A 26,895-nucleotide genomic window follows, 5' to 3' on the forward strand; every position below is an offset into this window, starting at 1 on the left:
GTGAAAGAGAGCGAGAGGAAAAAAAGGTGTCACCGCGGGTGAGAATAAATTTTAATGAAGCCGCTCCACACGGGTCGTGTACTTACCCGTGGATACACGTGCGGTCCCGCGAATCCGAATATCTTGCGGTACCGCGAAAAAAAACGGGTGAGTCTCGAGAATCTTTGAGGACTATTATATTATATTATTCACCAGCATTCGAAGGACTTTGTATGCATGTTCGGCTGACCTACATCGGGTCCACTGCACCTGGTGCGCGGCGACACAAATCATGACACCCTCTCAAGTTACTTTTTCCGCCTGATTTCCTAACTGGCGTGTGTAAATACGTATTTTCGCCCGAAGGGGCCGCGCCCCGAGATTTACGATTGGCACCGGCGAGCGCGCGAAAAGTAACGCCCTTTGTTTTTCACGCTTATTGTTCGCCAGCTCGGGACTAAGTTTGACTTAGCTCTCGGTCTGAAAAATGGTAACGAATGAGCAGCACCAACGGCAACGGCTAAGATGTTCGAGCTGTACGTGTCCAAGTGTATATATATGCATGTGAAAGTTGGGATTCCGGGGTCTTGTGGAGTTTTTTTTTTTTTTTTTTTCAAAACAGCCGACGCGAGCTTTCACGCGGTGGGTTTTGTCTTTTTTTTTTTTTTTTTTGGGTGGAAAGCAGCGCGGGGAGCACGTGATTTAGTACGCGAGTTTTGGCGAATGAGTTGGGCTGAGCTGTGAATCATGCCAGTTACCGCTGATTGTTTCACCCTCCGTGTTTTTACCATACACGCGTATAATGTACGAGGACGGCTGGAGCTCGGGTATTTATGGCTTTTTCGATTGTCACTTTGGTGGCACCTTGGTTCGGCAAGTGTTGGTGTGAATAATGTAGGACAATTAGGTTGTCACGATATTTCCGATCGTTACTAAAGTCATCTTCCGCGTTTTCATTATATATCAACTACGATGAAAAGTTGGTCAGGCAAAGTTGATCGACAGGGGTTCTATTATTTTTTGGAAGAATTACGTACATTTCATAGACATTCCTATCATGTAGTCTTGTAGGTTTCGCTAACACGGCTTCTAATCTCACGATCCCACGTAGCCAAGTCAGACAAGCACCAGAAAAAATTAACAAATAAATCAAACTGCTTCTTCACTGTATCAGTACGTCTTACTTTTCAATCCTGATAAAATAGTAGCTACAGTCCTATACAGGCTAAATATGACCTTAGTATACCCACCACTGCTAATTATGACTCAAGTCTATAGCATCCTCCTTATGCTTGGATAATACGTTTTCACCTTAGATCTCCATAAAAATCTGGTAAAGACTATAGTTTGTCCCTATCCTTGATCATATACCCCCAAAGTCCCTCTTAAATTTATGCTTGAGATATTTATTGCTTAGCCATGTTCCTTACATGAGCTACAGTTCTTCTTATGAAAAAGCTCAAGCTCCCCAAATCCAAAAGTAAAGGTCATCCATGGTGACAAGAAAAATTATCCAAATTGTCTTGATAATTACAACACCGACGAATAAAAATGCGTTAAAGGACCCTTTATTCGCACAGCAGAGGAGCAGCCGTACTCGTTACGGGACCAACTATCTCGTCCCATCCCCGTCAATTATCGACCTTGCCATATTCGATAACGAATTAACCACGTATCGATCGATCGGTCGCAACGAGTCCACTCGTTTGCGAAAGCTCAAGCGAAAGGGGGTATAAGCGCACCATCCACACCTGTGCCTCACCCCCATCCCCCTGGTCCGCAATCAAAAAAGTTCCGAGCTGTCGGATTCATCGATCAGCAACCAATTATCCGATGAATCCACCCACGCAGGTGAACACACGCGTATAGGTGTGGTATATACTCACAGCAGACAGGACACGCGGATAATTGGCGTTGGCTCGAAAGGAGGGCCGTTTGCGTAGTCCAACGACTGCACGAACGCACATATACGCAGTCGACGCCGAGGGTTAGAGCGAGACGGGGCAGGATGAGGAGAAGGGGTGCAAGGACTCAATTTCCTCGGGATCTAATGGAATAATGGGGCTGAAAATTATTGATGCTCGGAGCCTGGGACGTTTGTATGTGTGTGTGCTTGGGGTACACCTACCGGTGCCGTGTTTGAGGAGGAAGCTGTGTGCAACGTGGGAGCTCGCTGTGCGGGGGATAAGAGAAAATTCATACGCGACGTTACGATCCTTCTTCAGGAATTTGGGCTCGTAGCCTTTTGGGGCGTAGGAACTGACGAATTGGATTGGGTGCTTGTCTTTGAACTCGGTTGATTGCTGGGTTGTGCTCCATTTGACTGACGTTGCTAGTCCATGGGGTAACACTCTTGAATAGTGCCTTTATAGCCGAGTATGTTGCGCCTTTATGATCAATAAAATTATGGGCGGTTTGGATGAAAACGCATGAATGCCCTTTCGTCTATGCGTATTTATGTACGCGTATCTACGTATTAAAGTATAAATTCGGGTTTCAGAAAGCATATTTGAAATCTATTTCTTTTTTATTTGCTTTACACAAAAAAAATATCCTGGTTTTTTTTTTTTTTTTTTTTTTAATTTAATATATCAGTTTCCGAACAGTTGTTATTTCGTTTTATTGAACTGTATTTTTTAAATTTAATTCTTTTTTTCTGATACTAGAGAAGAAAAATATAAATTTTTTAAAAATCTACGTATCAGAAATTTCATCAAACACTGCAATTGAATCTGTACAAAGTGCTGTTGAAACGATTACTTGTTTTGATGAAACTGCCAATAACTTTAGTGATATTTTTGTTTGAAAAAAAAAAACATTTCCGTTTAATTTACGATGATTGGATTTTTACATATGATGCACTGACGGAAAAACTCAACATTCAGTATTGTTATTGTTCAAAAATAAAAATGTTTAGAGAATAACCACAAACCCGCTTATGTACAATAATATCTATTGATTTAAAATGGAAAAAGAACCATCAAATGAATTGAATACGAGAATTTCCACACATAACTACAGATCTTAATCCATTAAGAGGTACTCGATTCATCGTCTTCAAAATAATTAAAAGAAAATCGTGAAAAGACTCCGGCCAAAATAAATCAACAAAAATCTTAAGGGTTTGAGTTACAAGGAGTAATCAAGAGTTGTACCTAATGCAGTGAACAAACTTTACCACCCTAACAAATACGAGTAATACAATTGCTGTAACCTGGCAATGCCTACAATTTAAGAATGAATATCTTGTATCTGTCAGATACAGTTTTTCATGCAAGTATTGCTAATAATGAAATTTTTTTAACAAGCCACAAGCAAAATGACAATAAAAAAACAAATCCGACCTTACAGTCATGCTAAAATATTTCAAACACAAAAAATTGATCATAACTATACAGGAAATAACACTTTTCTGGGATTCATGGGATCCATTATCCATACGGTCGGATAAAATACCTATGTATATTTGGCCCATCGAGACTTGTTTGTCTGCAAATAGACATATGCGATAGAGGGATAAAGCCACATATGCTTGCACTGTGACAGACATGCAGCCACATCAGCAGTTTTTTGCAGAGAGGCGTGGTTTGGCTGGACGATGCTTTGCGCGTCTGATGAGCCACGGGATTCTGCCAAACTCAGAGAAAGAGAGTCCGTAGTAGGCGACCTCTTTTTTTACTGCTCTCTTGTCTCCCTTGTCTTCATTTAGGACGAACTTTTACAGTAGTTGCATGTACGGGTATTTTGAGACGAGACGAATTTTAAGGGAGGTAAGAAAGAAGATAAGAGATGCGGAACTCGTTGTCTATCCCGTTTTGTCTTAAAAATTGATTTTCCGGGGCATTTGGGGATGGAAAAGCTGACCATCGGTTCACAAGTATAGGCTACGACGTTTGAGCAAAATGTCATAGCTGTACCGTTAAATAAGTTCTGATGGTAATTTTCTCTAAATTTAGTACATCATCGAAGTTGAAGTCAATCTTTACAAGTAGAGACGTGTTACACAAAACCTATCCGTAAAGTTTCAAAACAGAGATGGAGAGCGAGAGTTACGTACTCGACTGCGTGCTACTAATAGTCACAAACTTTAAGACCTGCCCCAGCTGCCGCGTTTAAGTTATGTCGTTACCATCGAGTACTAAACCAAAAAGTAGATGAACTCATAGTTTCAAAGCGTCAATAATTAAATGCTATTTTGCTATATTTTCCATTAAATTTACAAACATTAGTAGTGAATAATATGTGTCACACATTCAAATTTACATGTGTCATTGTCTGCACAGGAGTGAGATCTACAATAATTTAATTTTTGCAACTGTTAGAAAAGTCAAGTTCTCTTACTGCTGCTTGCGAAAGTTTCATTGTTTAATACCGTTTTGTACAACATGTTGTTGTAGTTGATAATAACAACAAATATTAACACAGTCTTTGTAGTAGTAATCGAATAAAATATTTTTCATGATAATAAGCTCATTTTTTTCCTGATTTCCGATGGCCACTTTTATTTTTAGTACTGACTGTATTGCACACTAAACAGATCCATCCTACATAAATTATAAGATGAGTGAAATAAATTATTCTTTAATGAAATTAACACTAGTTTCCATTTATTGCAAATTTTTCATCCTATAGTCACAGTTGGGAATTCTTTCAGTTAGAAAATTTGTAATGTTAGTAGTCTTCATACTATTTTTCTATAGTAAAGTGCGTGAATAGGGTCTAAGAAGTAAATTCTTTTTACTCCAGACCCTAGTTACGCACTCTACTGTAGGGAAATATTATGAATTGTTCAAGAAATGCCAAAAATCCGGAAAAAATAAGAAAATTGGTGTTTTTTCATTTTATTTTGCAAAAATATGGTAACAAATGGGATATTAGAAAAATGAAAACTGAACCATTAAAAAGAGTGACCTCAAAAATAGTGAGAAAGATGTTTTGCCTATTTTTTGTAAGGACATTTTCACGTTAATTAGTCCGAAAGATATAAATACGTCCATTGTTTTAACGAAAATTGATATTATTTTACATTTAATGCTGAAAAAAATGTGCAGACCTGAATTGCGTGTTCTTGAAATTTTTTCCACTGTTGAGGTTACCACCAATAAAAAAAAAATTATTAAAGAGGTACAGCTTAAAATTTGAATTTGGCACTTTAGGGTACCCTAAAAAGTGAAAAATAAAAGGAGAATTCCTCATATATGTAAAAAATATGACGAATCAATGTATTGCTAGTATCGGGAAAATAATATACATTGCTCCTATGAAATAGGAAGTGAGAGAGAAAAAAAATAGCCAATGTTACAGTAAGTGTCCATCAGCGAATACGTGATTGCCTTGTAGATGACGAGACGCGTGACATTGTGCTTACCAAAGCCCCCATCTAAAATAAAATTCACTTTTTTTCATACCTGTTCGTTTTTAACTTCAAACTATTGTACAAAAATATTTTTATATTAATAATGAGCCAAAATTTCATAAATTGGTGAAAATAATCAGCTTCTTTTTTTAAGACTTTAGATTGATTGTTTTTTAAATGTTATTATTTTTTAGAAAATTTTTAAACTTTTTCAAACTATTGTCACTCATTTACATGCTCTAAGTAACATCTCGTAATTTTTATAGTCTCCGATTTTATAGACAAAAATTCCTTGGATTCCTTAGTATGAAAAACTAGAATTTAATCATACAAAAAAAAAATAATTTTATGAGTGAGTCATTCATTTTTACTTTTGCCACTAACATTTATCCTTTCAATGTCACAATTTTGTAGCGGTCATATACGTGACAGCACCATTAAAAATTTGTGTAGGGTTATCTTTGCAGAAAAAACATTAATGTTGAAGTCATTACATTACTATGAAAACATATAAGGCTGGCTCACGTTTAAAATTTAAACTTCTATTTGTTTATAACTGCGTTCGCAAAAATGTCGAAATATACACGTTAATGATTTTTCCAATTTAAAGTGTTTATCAAATTTTTTTTTCTCCATTAAAATGTTTAGAAAAATTCACAAACGAACATATAAAGAGAAAATAAATAATTAGATAAAAAGATACAAAAAATTTTCTTGTTAAATAAAAAGAATCAAATTGTATGATTTATTTACAAAATATTTACACGTGCACCTGCAAACAAATATAAAATTATTGTTATTACAAACTACTTGTAACCTGCAAATCAAAAAATACATGAACCGTGATATGTTTTTGTGACGTTAAATGTAATTTAAAACCACATTTAAGTAAAACTCGCGAACGTTTGAGGTTCTTTCTCTGACTTTTTGCATAAAATTGAGAGCCACAAGTTAAAAACAGCAATTTACAAATAAAGGATTTTCACTGGATCACGTTTTTTACACGTATTAAAATGACCCCATTTTTATCTCATAAGTTCACTATGAACAACGAAAACGTATACAAATAAATTATGTAGATATCAAAAAGTAGAAAAATTTTAGACATATTCATTGTATTCAAGAACAACTAATTTTCATAAAAGCGATAGCTCAAACAGCAGTCGCTCGAGTATATCACATAAGCCAGAAAAAAGGGATAAGGACACCACTACGGTTTATTCTTTGAATCTTTTTGAAAACATTCCCTTTAATCTTCTTAGTTGCGCACACTAACGCAAATGCACTGGCACATCCCTCTTTTATCGTCTCTGTCCTTTGGACGCACAGAAAGATTTCACTTTTGCGTAACGCAACTTTCAACTACCGTAAATTTTTTCTCATTTTATTTGAAACGTTGCGTTTTTGTCATTTAGCAAAAAGTGCATCCATTTAATCTATTCTTATGATCAAGTAAAATTTTTTGCAAGGTGATATAGTTTCAACTGGTTTCAATTCATTCCATGCTTTTATCTTTACAAAGAGATATTAGCAAAACTCTTTGAAACTGATTCTCGATGGACTGCTTTTACAATCTTATAAATGAGGCATCAAGTGACTGCCTTTCGTAGTGTTAATTTCATCTAAAACAGTCACAGCTTACTTTCTCGCAGTAATTTTAAAATTGAAATATTTGTCATTACTTGATTATTTGAAATTTTAGATATTTTTGTTGCCTGTAGAAACTGTTGAAAACATCACGATTTAGTGCACAATGATTGATGGTTGCTTGTAAATAGCTTATTGCCAATCAGAGCAACTTTGGCTGGACTCCCACTTCTCAGAGTCTTAAAAAGACGTCGATCATTCTATCATAGGCTCACCGAATAATAAAATTCATTGAATTTTTCAAGTGTAAATCCACAAAAAATGTCTTGAATTTGTCTTCGGTTGGAAAAAAATTTTTTTTTTTAAATCGTACCAATGTCATGTTCTGTAAGGAAAAAATCACGATCACGGTTGCAGTGGAGATAACACTTTTTTATACGCAATTCACATGACAAAACTATATTCCTATAGACATGATATGCATAGATAAAATAATTACGTTAATACCACGGTGGTAACGACTTTTTTCACCTGTAATAACTCATTTAATGAACAACCACTTCGATTTTAGCTCGTGTTTGAATTTAGTTAAATTCATTCGAGAGGACATAAACCGTAAAATTATAATCTGACGTGAAGAAAGTATTTAGCTGAAAAAAGCACCAATGTTTGCTTATCACATTTATATTCAAACGTTTTATTGATTGCCGTTTGGCATTTAGAGTTATAGTATTAGTGAGTGATATTCCATTTTTGTGAGCTTGCGTAGCTATTGCTGATTGGCTAATTGACGATCGGTTTGTTTCTCATTCTTTCCTCGGTAGTTTTTTCCTTCCACACTCACTTTCTCACTCTATCTCTCTCTTTCTCTCTTTCAATCTCTGCCTCTGCCTACTTCATTGTGTCCTTAACAGTTTTGCAGAGTTGACGTGTTAACATTCACTTATAAATACGAGAGCTTACACGCACGAGCTAGTAATATCATTAGTTCTCTCTTATTTAAAGCAAAATGAAACTCCTGATAATACTTACCTTAACTATCACTATTGGATTATACACGGCAAAGGTAAGTATTTTGACTTATACTTATAGTTTACCTTTATATTTTACTTAAACCTAGTTGTAATATCAAGAATACTAAAATACATACAATATACGGGCCGTAGGGTAGCCCCGGTTGGATAGCACGTATATAAGTATGCCAAACACTATTGTTTCTATCGAGGAAGCAGTAAACGTCCAAGTATTACCAAAAACTACCCAAGATAGAAAAAATGTATTTCTATAGTATATATAATTCCTCATATAAATGCCATTATAGATGTTCGAATTTGCTACAATTGATATTTATCGTTTTCTTGTTAGTGCGGTGTACATAGGCTCAGAATGTGTCGAGAGCTATGTCATGACCAACGAAACGTTGAAACATCTGCGTGCTTTTCTTATTCTGCTCTCTAACCAGCTCTTGACACATCCTATGTCTTTGCACAGTCCATTACTCGAATGATGTCAATAAGCGAATGATCCAAGTTTTCTCTGATTTTCAGAATGTAGTTCAAGGTCTTCCAACGGATCGTAGAATGAGGGAATATGTGTTCGAAGTGCCGGATATGCCGCAGTTCCAAAACTATTCCGTGCCCGGAGCTGTAAGTAATAGTATAATTTTTATTTTTTTTTTTTTTTTTTTTTCTAAATTACGTGAAACTCGATATGATGTGCGAGTTCCCAGTTGTAAAAATGCAATGATATTTATGCCTTTGTGAGCGCATCTACAAAAATATTATATTGGATCATTGGTATCAATTTATTTAAAAACTCTGGGCCTTATACATCTGTGAGTACGTTTTAAGACGGACTGTGTTTAAGTATCTTGAGTAATTAAAATTCAATTAATTATTATTATATCTAAACGTCGACTGCGACTTTTTTTTTAATTGCTTTTCAATCATTAACTTTATCACAATATTTTGATTAAAAGCCAATAGAAATAACTGAAAAGAGTGATCCAGCAGTTTTTTTTTCGGGGGGATCTACTTATTAAAAATTGGAGTTTATTAAAATTTACTACATGTTATAAAAACATTTGCACACATGGGTATTTTTACGAAAACCAGCATATTCCGAAGGCTGAAGTGAACAAAGACTGAAAAAGAAGTTTTAGTTCTGCCTAAAAATTTTTGTATCAATTGTAGCAAAAATAGTTTATACATTTTTGGATAAAAATACTGTTTTTCACATCTGCGGCGTGGACACCCAAAAACGTCTAAAGTAGAGAAAGCTTATTTTAATAAAAATCTCATTCGTTTTCAACTTTTAGTATCCGGTGAAAGGAAATCCAAGAAAATTTCGGATAATGTTACCTGATGTCAAAGAAGTCCACAGCAGTAATGATTTAGAACCCGTAAGTTATACATTTTCTTTTCTTAGTTTAACTTAAATATGACGTTAAATTTTCGTTGATGGCACATGCATTTTTATTTTGTATTGTTTTTCAGATGGATACTGTAGTATTTGATGCTTTCGATCTACAAACAAATGAAAGTTATTCAGCCTTACAAGAAGGGAATAAGTGGAGTAAGATCTGATTTCTGTGAAATCATCGGTATTATTTAGCTAAGTCTAACAAACATGTTTTATTTTTCGTAAAAGTGTGTAAGTAATGAGAATCGCATACCTAATGAGCTGTTATAAATTTTTTGAATATAATTGGAAATAAAAATAAATATTTGAACTTATAAAAAAAATACTGGAAATTTAATCAAATCAATAAATAATTATTTTAGCTATTCCATTATCTTAAGATTGCTTGGAAAGTTAAGTTCGCACATTGGGTAGGATGTTATAGAGGCTGTTATTGAATAAAAATTTTTTTGGCAGGTAATTTTTGAAATGGGTTGAATTTTAGCAATAAAGAAAAATATGCATATTTTGTACAATTTTTTCTCTAACTAACTACCCTAAAATAGGAGTTATTATGTTAGATCAATGTAATGTTTTAAAATAATGCTAAGATAAGGATTTTTGTATATTTTTATATAATAACACATACCTCTAATAAATGAAATTTATTCAACAAAAGAGTCGTAAGAAAAACAAATATTTCAAAAATAATACTAGTTCACCTTGATACATCTATCAATTTATTCTAACTTTGAATATACTGAGTTTGATGATTTTTAAGTTTGCGTTATGTTTGAAAAGTATTAGTTACTTTTAGAGAACACTACTACTTTTTTTCTGTTTAACGCGAGTTTTGAAAACTGAATTATTACGATGCTTATATTTCCCGACTACGCATGGACCTAAAATGCGAGTGAAAAAAAAAGTTACAAAAATGCCTCTTGTTTAGAAGTTTTCTAGTTTTGGTACCAGTAAAGTTCTTTCCTCTAATTAAACCTAAGAATAAATTATTAGCTTATAAACAACTGTGCTGTAGGATATAAAAATAGAAAGCTTTTCGCGGAATTTCGCCTTGTTTCTGAATTTAACAACGACTATAATACAAAACTAAATAATAAGTAATTAATGATTAAATGTAAAAAAAGTATTCTTAAAAAATTTAGTTGAAATTTAATGTACAATGTAAAAAATTATTTTCTCATTTTACTCTGATAAAAGTATAAAGAATTTTTTAAAAGCAATATTGTATGTGAAAATCCACATCATCGTGTAATTTCTTTTATGAGCATATCGTATTTTCTTAACGTTTACTCCTATCACCATTATACGTTTTAGTAGGATTGTTCAAGTTCAGAGTAAAAATTTATCGTTGACAAAACGTTAAAAAAATTAGTAGTAGGTGTCTTAAGCTCACGAATCACGAATCAGTTTTGTAGATAGTACGGGAAACAGTAATTATTTGATTTATTTTTATCAAGGCTATACATATTTTTTTTTTAGGCAACCCCGCTCTACAGCAGTAAATTGCATTTTTGCTAGAGTTCAAATTAACAACAAATAATAAGTTATTTTCTATAAAAAATTCCGTCTTGGATATTTTTCAATCGTCTACTTGAGGAATAAAAAAGTTGACGATTATTTTTTTTTAGAATCACTCAACTACGTCTCAAATACATAAAAGGTGTTTGGTTTATATTTAGCCATTAGTTTCTTATAATTTCTGTAGTAAAATGATTAATAAAGTGTTTTTTCATCCTCGTAGTATCTTTTCAAAGCGGGCACCTTCAAAATGCTTATCTTTTTCTACTTTTATCAATTACTGTAAACGATACATAAAACATTTTTAACGTGAAAAAATTTGTTTATTTTTTATAATAACTTGAGCCATAATATTGAGAGTATTTACAAAGTCATAAAATACTAAGTCACTGCAAAAAGTTTTTATGATACATTTTACTAGTTTTTACTATGAATATAAATTTTGTACAAAACGTGCTTTACGTATAATGAATTTTCAGATCATTCTAAGAGATCATACAATGCCTCCGCATTTTTTCAAAGGTAATGATTTCTATAATATCTTATTATAAGGATTAATGAATTTCAATAATTATATCTAATTTCACTTTCTTACGTTAGTGAAGTGTCGTAATATTTTTAGCCGATAAGTTCTAAGTTATCCCCGAGTAATACCTGGCTGTGACAATCTGCCCTGCTCGCTGTTATATTAATTTGATTGTAACATGTATACAACTTTTTTTCCTCTTGGTATATTTATTACTATTGTTAAAGGAATAAGACACTTACTAAACAAAGATTTCCTCAACTTGTGACATAGCTATTTTTCTGAAAATAATACCTCAAATGTATCAATTTTATAACAACATTCGATTTTTACTTTATCTTTAGTGTTTTAAAATACATTGCAATCTGTGTAGCTAGATTTTTTAATTCTTTAAGATTAAAAATGTAGTAGGACATATTTCAGCCCGTATGAAATTTATTATTTTTTTTTTTTTTTAATTTTAAATTGAGAACTGATTAGGATACCTTATTATTATTGTAAAACTCTTTCACACTTTCTAGTGTAATAACGATTTAAAATGCGCTATCTGTTTTCTTGTAGGAATTGTTCTTTTCAAAAATGTGTTGATCCTGTTGTTGTTTCAAGGTGAGTGAATTCCAAAAACTTTTGTAGTGTCGTCCGCAAAGACCAATTCTGCATTAACCAGTTATTTTTATTTTTATTAAACACTAAAAATTCCTGGAATAATCACTGTTCTTCTACATGAATTGGACATTATTACCTTGATTTTAAGTACAACATTGTAAAACGTTGAAAATGATAACATAATTTTTTATTCCATCAGTTGCCAAAGCCGACAGTGGATGGGTTCAATCGCCTACAATATTTCCATACTACATAGTTGCTTTTCCAACAAACGTTAAATCATACGATCAATATGAAGCACCATTTTGTGGTGGTGTACTTATCGAAAATTTTCATGCTATTGTTAGTGCCAGCTGTGACATCCCCGACGGCATCCCCTACTCTATTCGCTATAATTTTGTAGACTTCAACGACAACAGAGAATTTATCAATGTTTTAGAAGTCATTCGATCGACGTAAGCCATCTAGCCGCATTGTAATGAACAACCAACTAAATTGTTATTAAAAGTTGAAAATTTCATTTCAGTAACCACAATAACCACGACATAACATTATTAAAATTGCCGCAAATGCATTACGTTCACCTGTATCTACCAAAAGCTAACGTAAAGTATAATGAAGACGACTACGGCACGGTTTTATCCTGGCGGGAATATTACGATTGGCGGAGTCTTGAGTATGTGCATGCAGTATTCCGCTACAATGCGCGAATCTCGAATGAAGAGCATTGCCGTCGAATTTTGCAGCCTTGCGCGCATCTGTGGATGTTTTGTGTCGAAGAGGATGAAGCACCGAATTCTCAAGTATTGTAAATCTGCATCCGTTTTGGAGCAAAATGAAAGGAGTAATTATTTAGCTCTTTTTTTTCGATAGAATGGAAAAATTTTGATCCAGTACCACGGTAGCAGGCCAGTGTTGATCGGGGTTACTGGAAGTGGGAAGTTTTTCACCAAGATTTTGTCACACATCGATTGGATCAGGGATACAATTTATCCTGACCGAAAAAAGATGAAAGTTATACAGACAGAGGAGGTTGAAAGTAATCCGTTTTGTGGTTGTCATGGCAGTGGTTAACATCGTGTTAATCTAGTGCTGTAAACTTGAATTAATTTTATTTTATTGCTTAAACTATTTTATTGTAATTTACTAAACATAAATTCACGAGACTTCCCTTTTAAATATAAATTTTCGGAAAATTTGACAGAAATATAACTGTAAACTTCAGGTGGATTTGAATAAATTGTAGTTTTTAAAGAAAAATCTGATTTGTAAATCTAACACTGTTACTTAATTATTAGCTAAACAATTGTTGGTAGAATAAACGTGAATTGAGACTAAACTATTTATTATCATAGGTATGTATTACTTAAATTACATTTAACTGACTGTGGGGTAGTATAAAAGTCTCGAAAAATTCTGTCAACGCGAACATTCATGTATTCCGAAAGGGGTGGAATTCTTTTGAAAATCAGCTTTTACTGGTCAGCCGTCAAACTCCCACGTCAACTCCGTTGATCAATCAATTAAAAGTTTCAATCCCAAAACGCACCATCGCGACGCATCGAAACCCATTCAATGAAAAAAGAAGCGAAAAAACCCCCTCACCACTTCGCGCCCAAAATTACCGCGTGCACCTTACACCCGCAGCTTAGCTTGGCTCTTCGCGCCTCGCCTGCACGCCCACATAAAAACGGCGCGTTAGATTAATCCAACGACTCCCACGCCATGATAGTCCCCTGACGAGGCGTTAAAGTCCGACGATAAAAATAAAAGAGAAGGAAAAGGAAAGAGGAGGGAAAGGAAAAAATAAACCCCAGCGGGAGTGCTCGGGGCCGTGGGAAGTAAGCGGGAAAGGCGGATAAGTGGAGTGAGCCCAGGGGGAGGCGGAGAGACTGCTGATGTCGGGGGGGAGGAGCGAGACTGGATCAAATTGTGCTCCCTGTCCCCCTTCAACCCTCACACAGGTATACGCGGTATAGGGTGGCTCTCGTTGTCGCGTTCCGCGAAGCGACGACCGCTTACCCTCCCCCGAACCGAGTTGCACCGAGAAAACTCGATTATTCGCGGGCAAATCGTCTCGTAATCACCACACGTTTCCTCTTCGACGGCGAGCACTGCTGGGAGCCGGCCTATGACGTCCACCGGGACTGACACCTCCGTCGCTCTACCCATAACTGGCCCTAGTCGTTTTTTTTCTCTCTCGCCCGTCCGCTGCACGGAATTGAAGGGTATATAGCCAAGAGTCGGGGAAAATCAATTTAGTCTTTAATAAACGTCAAAACGTATACGCATATACCCACTCATCCCCTGTGAATCTCACGTGTGCAATTCCATGTATAGTACGCGATTATCGTATTTTACGATTATACATAGGTGGTTTGTGTGATGGCGTGCCAGTGATGGTATCGTGATGGCCGCGATGAGAGTATAATGATTTACACTCAATTAATATAGAATGAATGGCGCAGTATCGTTTGGACCGCGGGTCGAGGGATAATATTATGCGTACGCGCGTGGGTGCCTGTGCACCCTACAACGAGTTAAATACGATAATGTTGACCGCGTTTCGGGCGAAATTTCAATTTGGGTGGTCTGGGGGTGCGGGGAGTGACAATATGCGTGTGTTTTTCTTTGGGCCCATCATGAGAGTCGATAATGCAATGGTTCTCTGGGAAATCAAGTGATGGAGTTATTGCAGCAAAAGGGTATAGCGGATGGAGGGAATCGAAACTTTCGAGATCTTCTTCCGATCTCTGCAGTTGCGAAAACACGATAGTTGCCTCCAAAGTGGTAGGATTTCAAGTTTTGGATCTCTTACACCTGACAAAGGGTTGGAGTTTGAGAAATAATATGTTACATTTTTCTTGAACTAAAAGTACCATTTTGGAATCTTTTTCCCTCAAAAAGTTCAACTTTTTTCTATGCTCGTACTTAATCCTTGGCATCAATATGTTCTATAGGCAACTGTTGAAAACAACAAACCTGAGCAGTCTCAGAGTTTTTTTTTTTTTTTTTTAAACCCGTACATCTGCATTAGCCACTTGGCTATACAATTTTTAGGTTGGTATTGTTCCATAATCCAGTATACCTAAGTTTATCTGATAACCCTACACTTTTCATTTAAAGGGAGCATACAAAACTGCTAGAAGGAAAAATGCAAAATTGTCAAATTACCATCAAGTATAAAGGTCAACTAGATGTTAAACTTGCTTGCTTTAAACTTGTACATGTACATACTTAGGCATGAATGTTGTGTTTACGATATTTGAGTGGGGGAACTTACCTTCATACTAAATTATAATCGTTTAAAATATCAATCATAGATATGCTATTAAATTTATATTGAAAACTGCAAACAGTAATTTAATTTTATTTGGATCATTTATTCTTAGTCTCGCTCATCATGAAGACTCTTTTTAGTTATATCTGATCAATTTTGTCTTAACAATTACCACCTGTATAGATTTAGAGTAACAGAGTCCTTATATTCTTAATTATTGAATCATGGAACTGAATGATGATCGAAAATATACTATAGAAGCTAGGTTTACCTTTTCGTTTTCCATCCCACCATTCATCCAAATCTGTACAAGTTTTCATTTCAAACTTTTAGGACTAATCGGTTTTAACAACTGAAAAAGCACTTATGTTGGCGATTAGTGGCAAACAACGAGCTACTGATTTTTATTTTCATTGTTTTCATATATAGTCTCTACCTAGAGGTAATTAAATGCGAGCATTATTAATTAGCTTTCTGTTTCGGCTAAGCCACTAAATGTTTTATTATCATTATGGTCAATGTGATCTCCATCAAACTAAAACGACTGTTTTTTTTTCTGTTTCCATGGACCCCAACAAAGTTTGATCATTACCGTTTTTTGAGCGAATAACCGGTTGGAAATCACAATTAGACAAGTTGTTTTTTTATGCCAAAGTGATGAAACAACTAACTTTTGAGTGTCACTTCTGACGTACCGCACAAAGCCCCTGAGTCTACATGCGTTGGAGGTCAGAGCAACCCCTGCTAACTTGTTTGGATCCTCCGAGTGGAGACTGCTGACCGAAGCCAAATATTCGGTACACCGAAATTTCCAACAATCACTCGATAACGAAACGGTCGCCCGAATTCACGCGAAATTCCAGCTCGCGCTTAAAATCCAATAAAATTGCGCGAGCCAACTTCTACCCCCCTGCCCCTCGGGGAAATTCCCGCACAAGGAACGCAGAGCTCGAAACGCCGGTGCCAAAGTTTCGAGCCGAAAATGAGTGGCGTGCTAATAAATTTACGAAACAGCAGCGATGCCGGGCGGAAAAAGAGCGAGGAGTGAGAGGGAGTGGTCCTCCTCTGTATCCACACGGACGCGATCGTCCGAAAAGCATCGCAGCGGCGCTAATTAGTCGCAAAAGTGCGCAAAGGTATACACGGCCCGGTGAGCCTGAAAGCGCGCGCGCCTCGAGCGTTGAAACATTTTGGTGTAATTAAATCGGTGCAGAGTCCCAAGGGGGAGTTTGGAACTGAAGCCATTTCCGCGCTGCCACTTTTTTTTCCCTGCGTTCGCTTTCCCGTCCGCTCGTCGGCTGTCGTTACCTTTTGCTAATATTCCCCACCGACAGCGATAATTGTCGGGTGCTACTGCGCATTTTGCGGACATTTAATGCGAGAGTTTCCCGGATGCTTGGCGGACTCGTTTATTTCACGCTTCGATAAACCTTGCCAACTCATGGAGAAAATCATGGGGCGGTACCTTTGTTTTTGCTCTCGTTTTTGAAAGTGTTGGCATTTTGGGAGGGGAAATGACCCTTTTTTAGAAATGATACTCACCGATTTAGGGAAACTCTACTTTTTTAGGGTTCCACATGGCTAAAAACTTTAATTGTTGTTTTTATTTCAACCTAACCGCTTTTGCATTAGTTTATGGCAGAGTTTTTCCATGTAGGGATTATTTATAAATAGGAAGTTTCATGTTTGTTATGTGAAGTAAGTTCAATCGAAAGGGTTCAACGATGAGAGTAACTCAAGTAACCCTTGTTTGCCCTGGCCCTACCTTATTTCACTCGTATGATTAAATTTTTCTTGAATTTTGTAGAATTTTCTACTGAAAATGAATTGGTCTAATTAATTGGTATAATGTAATAGTTACAAAATGCACTAATTTAGAAAAAATAAGCCAAACAAAGGATTCTACGTTCTCATAAATTACCTAAAAATGATGTGAACATCGCAGCTATGTATCACCTTTTTAATACTTTATTCAGAAAAAGAGAATTCCCAGTATTTTAACAACCATGTACCCATTTGTATTATTTAAGAAAATAACCATCTATTGAGAGATAGCTCATGAAATCTCGATCTTACCGCATAAGAATCTTCCAATTGAAATAAGAGCCATTACTGTACAAGTGTGTACTGTGCTATTCTATCTTTTTTTGTAATACTTTGATACCTTTTGTAAAGGAAAACGCAATAATGTGGTAAAAGGATATCATCGCTTTCATACAAGTTAAGGTCCGCATAAATTGAACAAACGACGAAAGTTTTGAGCTATCCACAAGTTTTCCACAACAATACTTTGTATTCTCGGGGCAAACAGTTTTAAAGAAAAGGTTATCATTTTACTGGCACACAGAGATTACATTTATCTGGAACGAATCGTCAAAAAGGCCATTTCTGGGCCGCGTATCGTGCCTATGTATACGTTTCCCAAGTCGCAAGTTTTAGAAAGTAACATAAATATAAAGTGCACGTCACATTTTGATTTACATTATAACTCGGGAGGAAAAGTTTGCTTCCCGCGGAAGGATTGGGTTGGGTACACCCTAGGTTGGGAACTTTTGCAAATCGGCTGCGTTCCTTCTTTTGGAGCGGAAAATCGGTAAAGAAGCGTGGCACGCGCGTTCCAGCGAGAAAAGTCCAGCCGTCACCGTAAATATCGCAGGAATAGGCAATCGATTAAACGCTTTTTCGAGTGTTTTTCAGCAGCTGCATCTTTTTACGGAATTACCGTATAGTAAATTACGGAGAGTCGTATAGTAAATAGAGAATAATTTAAATTCGATATACTGATTTTCACATTGAAAGTATTAAGTGAAGTTAATAACACAGTTGTAAAATAAATTAACGTAGTAAGTAATTACATACAATATACAAAATGACCCAATTTGAGGATAATAATGATAAATATATTATGATGAGCGTAGCAAGTCAACTTAAAATACAGAGATTAAAAAAAAAAAAAAACTTTAAAAAGTAACCTTTTTGTTTTCGAGTTTGAAAAGTGACCATTTTTGCCTTACGATTGGCAAAGTGCCTTTTTTTGTTTGTATCCTTTGGAAAAGTTACTTTTATTCATTAAGGTCGATGATAAAGCTTTGAACCACAAGTAAACAAAAATATGTTCAACTGACTGTTTTGTTGCCAAGGTTATGCACTCTGCAGGTGAGGTATGCCGTCTTGCCGACGAGGGCAGTGACGTTGATTTGTTGCGAGAGGTCGAATCCGGGCTCTAGCTTTGACTTTTGACCTACGTCGAGTAGCTGCTGCCGCGGCCGATTCGCGGTCCCGTGGCGCTCCGAGACGTCCATTGTTCGGTCACCCAGGCTCAAAGTGTCTGCAACGCGAAACAATCAATTTGATTATTACATATACATGCAATATATACACGAGCATTGAGTACAAATATTTATGATTTTATCTGCATGGTATATATTTGTAAGGACTTTTGGACACCCTCTGCTCTCTTTCTAGCATAACTCTCTGGACCATCATAAAATAAGAGAAAATTGTTTTTTTTTTTTTTTTTTTTTCCCATGATATATTACAATAAAGTGAACTAAACTTTTGGTACTCTCTACAATTCTCTCTTTAACTTCCTACTACTCCACACCGTTTTCTCTGTCACTTTCTTCCTACAATTAAATTAAATGTTTTACACCATATTTTGTATTATTAATGATAAACGATATGAAAAAATGATACAAAGATTAAGAGGTAATAATTAAAACCGACAAACAATTTAAAAAAATTACTCATATGAAGATCCAGAGGCTATGAAAGGCTTATAATAAACACACATTTATTTTTATTCCTTTTGTTGTAGCTTGATAATATTGATTTTTTTTTTTTTTCATTTTATAAACACATAAATTACAGGACACAGATTGAAACCTTAATTTAGAGCTTTTTAATTATGGTTAATATTAATTCAGCTCAATAATCGTATGTTTAACGTGTATAAAAATTACATAAAACCAAAGAAATATTTAAAAAAATAGTGACACCAACATAAATGTCAAATACTTAATGAAAGCATGACCATCAAGACACTTTGACAAAGTCATAAGGCATTGTAAATCTCATTGCATCAAAGATTGCATTTTAACAGCTATACTTATTACAGAGTAAAATATCAAAACTGTACATCATTAAAATCGTGCAATCAGTTCTCCCTATAGTATGCATCTGTATAACTTGCAGAAGTTTTATTGCTTCTGCAGTATTTACGTATAACCCTGCACGTTTACTATGTGCTGTAAACAATGCGGGATCAAAGGGTTGGCGGATGGCTTATGCAGTGCACACGAGAGGGGCTTGGGAGGCGACGGTGTGCGAAAATTGCAAGCTGGTTATGAATTTCGAGCTCGACTATATTTGCTGTGCCTCACGGAGATTGCAAGTGTGGCCCAGGAGCAGCGTCTGCGTTGTGAGCCAAGACAGAAGATTGCAAAATCTCCCCGTTGGTGTGAATCCGTGTGCGAGAGAGCTCGAGTACTTTGCCTCGTAAAACTTGGCCCGATAATGGCGTGTCGTAGGTATAACGTGCCGGTATCGAGGTATAAAAATCAATGCTGACCCGCAGCCGTTGGTGCATCTTCTCTTCGGTGCTTGTTGCAAACTTTCGTTATTGAATTTTTATTCGTTAATATCTCTTTGGCCTTGGGGTTTACCCGTAAACTGTTGAGTCTCGATTGAGGTGTAGTTTATCCGGTTAATATTTCTTTAATAATGGCCCACTATCTTGAATAATAACAAGTAGCACTCAAATGGCACTTTTTGAAAACGACAACCTGGCGAAAACAAATTTAAGCAGCCAGAGATCAAAGCAAAGAATTTAGCTATTTTTTATATTAGTACATCTTTAAAAAGACACGAGAAAGTATTTAAAATTCATTTTTTTTCTTGGTTATATCGATTAATTTTATCTATGCACACTAGCTTTTTGTAAGTAAGGTAGCAGTTGTTTTGGTTCAATTAGAAAAATGCCTTTTGTCATACTTGGTATGGATTCAAAGTGTTAAAAGTATAACTACAAGGCTCGTTTTGTCTATTTCTTAATACAAAAGTTTGCTCCAGTTGGTGCAAACTATTGTATATCTATGCGTGAGACGTAAACAGTATAATCAGATACTATTTGCAAAGCAAAAAAAAGATCACTTCTTGCGCAATTTTGTAAATTTTATGAGCCTATTTAAATATCAATTATTTAACATTTTATTAAAGCGTAAAAAAAGATTTGCGTTACAATACATAAAAAGTCTGTTTATATTAAACACATACTTACAAAAAGTTGTCTACTATTGTTCATCAGAATTCATCAAGAACACCATTTATCCTACCTGAAATAACAACGTGAGAATTTCGTAGATCATTGTTAAAACAACGGTACTAAAAATTCAAATAAAGCATCAAAAAATACTCGAACAGTCTAAAGCACCGTTCATCTCTGCATCTTTCTAGGGAGAGGAAAAAAACAGCAAGAGCAATTTAAAAGTATACGAACAAGTGTGAGATGTACTTGTTTGCTTCGGAGGTTGCAAAAAAAGATGGTACTGCACAATAAACAGAAAGACCAGTTGAGAAAAAATTTACAAAGAGTCGTTGATGTCGTTTACTTGACGAACACCAGTAGCGTGAGAAGAAAAGAGTCGAGAAAAGTGGACGCAAGCGTCTCAGAACAGGAGCACGTAATAGAGTTCAGCCAAGTCGTAGTGTAAATCTTGTCACAAAAGAATAAAATGTACGCCCGACTCTTTTCGCAGTAACGATGTTTTCTATTACTTTCTGCACCGAAGTGTGAAATATGAAAAAATTGTCGAGCTCTTCCCACGTACTTACACCCTTGCGCAGACAAAAACATTACTCGTGCACGCCCATGGAGACGAGATGAATCTAAAGAGAAGATTTACGGTGTGTTAGCCTCTCGTTTTCCGATGGTACATCCTGTGACTGAAAAAATTAAGGACCTTGTTGCAACACTCTTACACCAACATACAAGGACATTTCTGATTAATTAGTGAGAGATACGCGTTTTAAGAGGAATTCTTAAGTTCGTTAGTATATTTTGTGTCCATCCCAGAAAAATTTTTAAATTTTTGTTCAGCTTCAACAACGTAAGAATTTTTAACTACGTTCCTTGGCTCTTTTGGAAAAAAAAAAAAAAAACTGTTTTCACAGTAATAAATAACACAAACGTCATAGTAAAAATCGGCAACTCGAGTTTCGCGATTTCTAATGAGGTTTCCATCTTTGGCCTCGGTAAACGTCAAATGCAGCTAGCGCGAGAAAAACAGAGGAAGAAAAAAGTAGGCCAGCCCTTCCACGGATGCTCTCATCGCCTTATCCAAGAGGGATGAGGATAACGAGCTTTGCACGAGTCCACGGCCCCCCACCACTGGCATAAATTACACGCTGGGCCCCTTTCGAATAACTTGCTCGTCGAAAGTTAGCGCGACCAACCGACCAAACTGCTTTTGCAGCGCTTTTGAAGCCTCCTTAACTTCACCTTCCAACTCCCGGTCGCCTTGCTCCCTCCTTCTTCCACGGCGCGAGGGTGTCATTTGTGCTTGCAAGCGTGTGCTTGCGGGCCGAGCAATCGTCGTTGGCGCTTGTTCTTGTCGGCGTTCCCCTCGAGCTTTATTCTCTTTTTTTTTTTACTTCACCTCTTAGCTCTTGTCTGGTGAAAAAAAGAGGAGGAAAATGAAAAAGTTCCGATTTCAAAGCTTACTCGCGTAATAAAATAAATTGTGTGAAAACGATTTGGCGCTCGTGCGGCTTTGAGCTAAAAATAATTTTTGAAATGCCATCTTTTTTCGTGCGATGAAATTTTTTTTTTCTCTTATCAATTCAAAATAACTGTTGTTAATCCATCGAGAATACTCAAAAAAACTGAGTTTATCAGAACACAAGTTCACTTGCAATATAATAGATGTCAGATGTTACAAAATATCCATCGATTACACATCAAATTGACGTAGCATTGAAAAAAAAGATTATGAGGAAATATTCATGAGAAATGTTTGTGCCAACGTTTGTGGTGGCAATTTAGAAAAATTTTGCTTCAATGATGATTGTAAGAGATGATGAGAGCTTTGAAAATTTTCCGCTGTACATAATTAAAGTTTCAACATAATGTGTTGTAATCGTTGTTTCACATATAACGTGAACTGTTGATGCATAAAACAATATAACGTGGAGTAATTTTTTTTTTTTCGTTCTGATAATTTATACATGTATCCATTAAAAGCCCGTACCGATCAAAACTTGAATAGATTTTAACGAGTGCGGGGCTAAATTAAGCTCGAGAGCTTTGTAGGATCGATAACGATATCACTCCACGTTCCTCGATCACCTCAAAGACGCTAGACCACTCGTATCATATCCACAAAGCGTAACATCAATATGTAATTAAAATCTCCCAGGAGCCATGATTATCATCGTTATTTTAACGATCCCTCATTATCGAAGTAACAAAAACGCACCATTTTTCCCGCTCGCTAATGACGCGTCGTTGAATCCGCCCACACGCAAAAGTTCGCTACGAAACATTCAACCCCCTCCCCCCGTAAACGGGTTATTCTTAGAATTTTCTTGGTAATCCCGTCGATAAATCACGCGCAAGATTTAGAATAAATTACGACCATGTTTGTTCACCCCGGGAAAGTTTGGAAAAGCTCTCAGAGGCCAGCTGGAATTTTGGCTGAATCCTCTACCGTAAAGCTCCATCTCATATTTTTGTAAGTAGACGCGAAAGCACACCCACACACTTACGTGCGAGCTACGTGCGACTTGACAAATGGAAAGATTTGTTTCTTCGGCGGGTACATTGTATAGGGCTCCAAGCTTCATTTTATTCGCATAAGCCGTGGATCATTTGCCAATATACTCTCGCGTGCGATGACGAAACAAACGGCTCGCAGGGACGTGCTTATCGAGAATGGATTCTGGTACTCAAGACAGAACAACAAAAAATTCTCCAATTTTTTGCAACCTTTGGTATATACATGTTTACCGTACGGCAAACGGTCCGTGCGAGCTGTGAACTTACTTATTACCATTAAGCTTACATATTATTATGCAACGTAGAGCTCACACGAAATCTGACTTTTCTTTCTTGGTGCTCCTCGTTTTTCAGTCATCGCCGAGTTGTCAGATGCTGTTCATAATGTATCGGACGAGACTCACGTCTTTCTTCCGCTGGGCTCTCGCAAAATAATACAGAGCCAAGCGCCAGTTTTATTATTCAGTGCCGGGAGGGCTCGCCCAAGATTGCACCCTCTCGTCGAATGGTATGGGTTTATGTAGTGGAGCGACGGATTACAGGGAGCAGTTCGGCTTTTGAAAGATTAACTCTCGGTCGCTCGAGTGAGTCAACGTGCCAACGCCGGTGTGGTAGTGGACAAAAAAAGTTAAGGGCAACGCTGGTGGGATTCGGATTACGCTGAATTATTACGCTTTTATGCGAAAAAAATGAGGGGAGGGGGTGAGAAGGAGGATTTTGTCATTGGCTCGAAGAATTGGTGTTGCGCACAGTGTTGTACTTTTATTGAATTTTGAAGTTGTTTGGCACATAAAAATGTGTCGACAATATCAAAGGAAGATGTTTTACATCACAATGCTTTTCACAGTAGGAATAAACATTTTAAAAACAACTTTTCATGACGTCAAACATGTACAAGTTCTTACATAAATATTAAGCGTGTTGAAATATACAGAAGTTTTGTTTTTGATACACGTTCTATGATGCTATAGTATGAGTCTAATAATGACTCTCACGCAATGCATTATTGACTATACGCGATGCCGTATAACCCTTAAATGGGTCTTTGGTTGCTTCCTTACTAGAAAAATATATACTCAGAATCCAATTAGCTACGAAAGTTTTTTCCATATCATATTCAGTAACATGATTTATTAAGGATGTTATTTTACAAAAAAAAGAACACTCTATATGTTACCATCACAATACATGTATAAAATTAACTCCACGTCTCTTTGAAGTACTTGAGGTAGGAATCTCAGTTGGATTGAAAAATAGTTCTTAAGCATCTAACTGATATTTAAATATAAATCAGTTTAAGACTTCCAGAAAAACTTTGTGGTGTTCCAAGAAACAATTTTATCCCTAAAAGTTCTATTTAGCCACGACCTTCCCACATTCTCATTGGCTGATGTTATTTTATAACTAATAGTTCAATTTATTTTATCTCCTTTTTTTCACTTAAAAGCACATAAATTTACGCAGTCGATGATATAATTAAACGTTAACGATTACGTTTGTAACGTTATTAAATTATTAGATATTTCTAACGTAACTGTTAATTGTTATCGAGTACATATTACGTGAATCGATTGCTTCATGCCTATTTCTCTATTCTCTTGTACTTGACGCGTATCTGAGCACGTGACGCTCGTTATCTCCTCAATTTGAGCGCGCACACGTGAAACACATACTTAATTGAATAAAATTATTGTGGAGTTACGACGTAGAGTACAGCGAAACAGCCCTTTTAAATCAAAACCAGCAGAGCCACGCAGCTGTGGTGGCTTTAATCTGAATCTCGTATTTCTTGCTCTTTGACGACAAACGTGTTTGACTCACGCGATACTGTTGCCCTACATGTTTGCACGTACGCGCGTGCACTTGATGCATAACGCAAGAAAGGCCGCTTGATTAACATTTTTCCATTCATTCAAAAACTTACGTCAAGCAAATTACGTCAGCAATGATTGGTATTTACTGGAAAAATAAATTTTAATTACATGTATACCTACTTGCATACTTATTAATTTGACTATTAACAAAGTCATGGAAAATAACTTCGAAGATTTGGCTTGTAGTAAATAGTTTTTAATGCTAAAACAAACTGCTGAATAGTTAAGATTCTGTGTGGGTATATTACATTTTTTTTTAAACGAGAAGTTCTCAGATAATTTATTTTAATGATGCTTAAATAACGTACTGAATTACAAAAGGGAACTTATTGTATATGATCACAAATGAAACACACACTGTGGATAACTGATAATTTTCTATTTAACATTAAAACCTTATGGAGATTTTGATAATGAAGATTTTGATATTGAAATGAAGAATCAATACATACTTTCGAGCATAGGTTTGATCTTTAAAAGTATGACGTATTATAGTAAAGTTATACTAATAGGTACTAAAAATCCATAGTAAATTCATACAAGTTAAATGGTATTAATTTTTTCTCCTGAATGCGTTTAAATTATGTTTTGCACACAGTTACAGTTTAAAATTACAAAAGATCTTAAATAAACGCAAGTCAACCAAAGAATCACTTTTTGACCAAGAGCTCTACAGCTTCTATCACATATGCATTATGATTTTTATTCAATAATTGGATTGGATAATAATTCGCAATATGACTCGGTCCGAGGCATCCATAACATTGATTGAATAATAAGTAAGCCCAACTGTATCAGCTATCTGATCATATTAACAACATATCGAGTGTGTAACACCTGTTATATATTCACTGCATATTCGATATTTAATTTCGAACTATTGGAGTGATTAATTACGTAATTGTGGCCAAAGGTGAGATTATTCTACAGTGACAATATTGTAATTATGTAATAATGAAAAAAATAGCACGAGATACGTTGTATGATCTTGTACTGAATAATATTTTAAGAAAAAAGTAACTGAGAAAAATAAGGTATTTCATCATATTTTTCAGTCCAACTGATATTCTCAGCACATCGACCAATAATGAGAATAAGATTCTTATATTTGCTCTTGGTTGCATCTTTTCTTTATTTTCAAAGTAAAAGTATAGGAACAGGGCGACAATGACAACGGCATCAACTATAATTAAACGTACCCTAGAAAAAAAAAACTTCAGATGAGTAGTGTTACGTAGAGGTGCGCCTGGTCAGTGGTAACGAAAAAAGCTGAGTCCCCTGACCGCAATCAGCAAAAAAAAAAAGTAGACAAGAGAGGTGTACGCTTTAATTGGCGAGTATCCCGCGATCATCGAGTTGCGGGAGGTACAAAAGCTCGTGTGCAGCGTTTATCACCAACAAGAGAAGGGAAGTGGTGGTACAAGAGGGTGACAGGTCTTAACGAACGATGTTTTTTCAGGTCTCCGAGAGTCGTGTGGTCCTCGAAGCCACAAAATGGAGAAAAACGCCTTGCCTTTTCTTCTTTTTTCGAGCACTAATTGTTCGAGAAAATTACTTTGCTTTTTAGAGTTGGAGAGTCTCAAGACATCACATCACCACTGAGGTGTTGTTCTGTTTTCCCGATCCTTTGTCTCTCTTGCAGCGTTGATTCCTTCGTTTTTTTTATTTATTTAATTATTATTATTATTTTTTTTTAATTGAGATTTGGGTGTTGTTAGCGTATTTTACCTGTTTAGGATTCGATAATCACACGAATGTCTTCTACAAAATGCAGTAAACGCACCCTAAACAAAGATAAGCAAGGCATGGCATTAATTACTATTGCTTATACGTATAAAGGTACTTATTATTACCGTAAATTTTCTCTTTACACATAACACCAACACCTGAATGAATAATTCTTCTTGAGTTGGAAAAAAGCACTTAAAAGCTTCTAAATTCATAGTGTACTTTTGATTTCCGCGCAAAGGACAC

General features: G+C 35.8%; 1 protein-coding gene and 1 long non-coding RNA gene across 3 annotated transcripts in view; one reads left to right on the top strand and one right to left on the bottom strand.

Moving 5' to 3' along the window:
- LOC106637415 (cell adhesion molecule 2) overlaps positions 1–26,895 on the bottom strand; it is a 60,972-nt gene that overhangs the window by 19,488 nt on the left and 14,589 nt on the right. Inside the window, exon 2 of the mRNA XM_014350183.2 lies at positions 18,399–18,601. Coding sequence (XP_014205669.2) covers positions 18,399–18,601 — 203 coding nt within the window. The remainder of the gene's footprint in view (positions 1–18,398; positions 18,602–26,895) is intronic.
- LOC106637416 (uncharacterized) lies at positions 7,599–8,562 on the top strand. 2 transcript variants are annotated; one of them, XR_016293678.1, is made up of 3 exons: positions 7,599–7,719; positions 7,837–7,988; positions 8,470–8,562. It is a non-coding gene; the product is annotated as an uncharacterized LOC106637416 (long non-coding RNA). The 2 variants fall into 2 exon arrangements; XR_016293679.1 differs by having other exon boundaries at positions 7,718–7,742.

Source organism: Copidosoma floridanum, unplaced genomic scaffold (assembly GCF_036245765.1).
Source record: "Copidosoma floridanum isolate Cflo_tuat_1 unplaced genomic scaffold, Cflo_Japanese_pri ptg000006l, whole genome shotgun sequence".
Lineage (NCBI taxonomy): Eukaryota > Metazoa > Arthropoda > Insecta > Hymenoptera > Encyrtidae > Copidosoma > Copidosoma floridanum.